Source organism: Dendrobium catenatum, unplaced genomic scaffold (assembly GCF_001605985.2).
Source record: "Dendrobium catenatum unplaced genomic scaffold, ASM160598v2 original_scaffold_8431, whole genome shotgun sequence".
Classification (NCBI taxonomy): Eukaryota; Viridiplantae; Streptophyta; class Magnoliopsida; order Asparagales; family Orchidaceae; genus Dendrobium; species Dendrobium catenatum.
The window spans coordinates 1-758 of NW_021326891.1; the positions used below are offsets into that span (position 1 = coordinate 1).

General features: G+C 41.7%; 1 protein-coding gene across 1 annotated transcript; it reads right to left on the bottom strand.

The window, feature by feature from the left end:
* Nucleotides 1–25: 25 nt before the first annotated feature.
* On the bottom strand, nucleotides 26–752 carry LOC110094724 (GDSL esterase/lipase At1g28580-like). Its single transcript, XM_020820021.2, has 2 exons — nucleotides 625–752; nucleotides 26–542 (listed from the first exon to the last, which is right to left on the bottom strand). The coding sequence occupies exons 1-2, from the start codon at nucleotides 653–655 to the stop codon at nucleotides 286–288; spliced, it is 288 nt and encodes a 95-aa protein (XP_020675680.2). The 5' UTR covers nucleotides 656–752; the 3' UTR covers nucleotides 26–285.
* Between the last annotated feature and the right edge of the window lie 6 nt (nucleotides 753–758).

A 758-nucleotide genomic window follows, 5' to 3' on the forward strand; every position in this document is an offset into this window, starting at 1 on the left:
CCAAACGAAGCCTTAGAGAATTGGATTGTTTTATACAAATGAAGTTTTTTTACTTTCTAGACATAAGCCACAATTTGGAGTGTTTTTTACTTTTTAGACACCCCACAAACAAGCATAAGGTTTAGAGAATCCATGTCCATCTTTACGCCCTTGCAATTAGTTAAGATACTGGACAGGTTTAACAGGGCATATAGCAGTGATTAACAGAGGCATAGCATATGGGAACCCAAGCTTTTGGTTTTCAAATTTTTTTCCTTTCCTTAACTGCCTGGATTAGCATCTTCGTCAGGCATCATCGACCTTATGAGCATGACTTCTTTTATAGCATACTTCTTTTATAGGTGGATCAGCAAAAGGCCCTTCCAACAATCCTTCAGCAATGAATCTGTAAGCTGCTTCAGTGAGGTGCACCCCATCCCAGGAAATATATAACGATGGGTCATCGCAAACGCTTGCGCTGTCATCTCCGCACTGCACCAGATTGCCGAAATTATAAGGGCCGCCGCCGCCACAGCAAGTAGCCAAAGTCACTTTTCTGTTACCTGCAAGTAACTGTTATGATGAACAAGCGCAAAACAAGAAGCAACTAATGGCAAAAGGAATAGAGGAGAGAGATAGGCTCACTATTCTTGTTTTGGTTGGAGATTATGTTCATGATTGGAATGTAGTAATCAGCATATATGATGGTCGCATAGGGGTGCAGAGCTCGAAGACGGTCGAGCTCCAGCTGCAAATGCTTGTTTTGATATTGAGTGAAA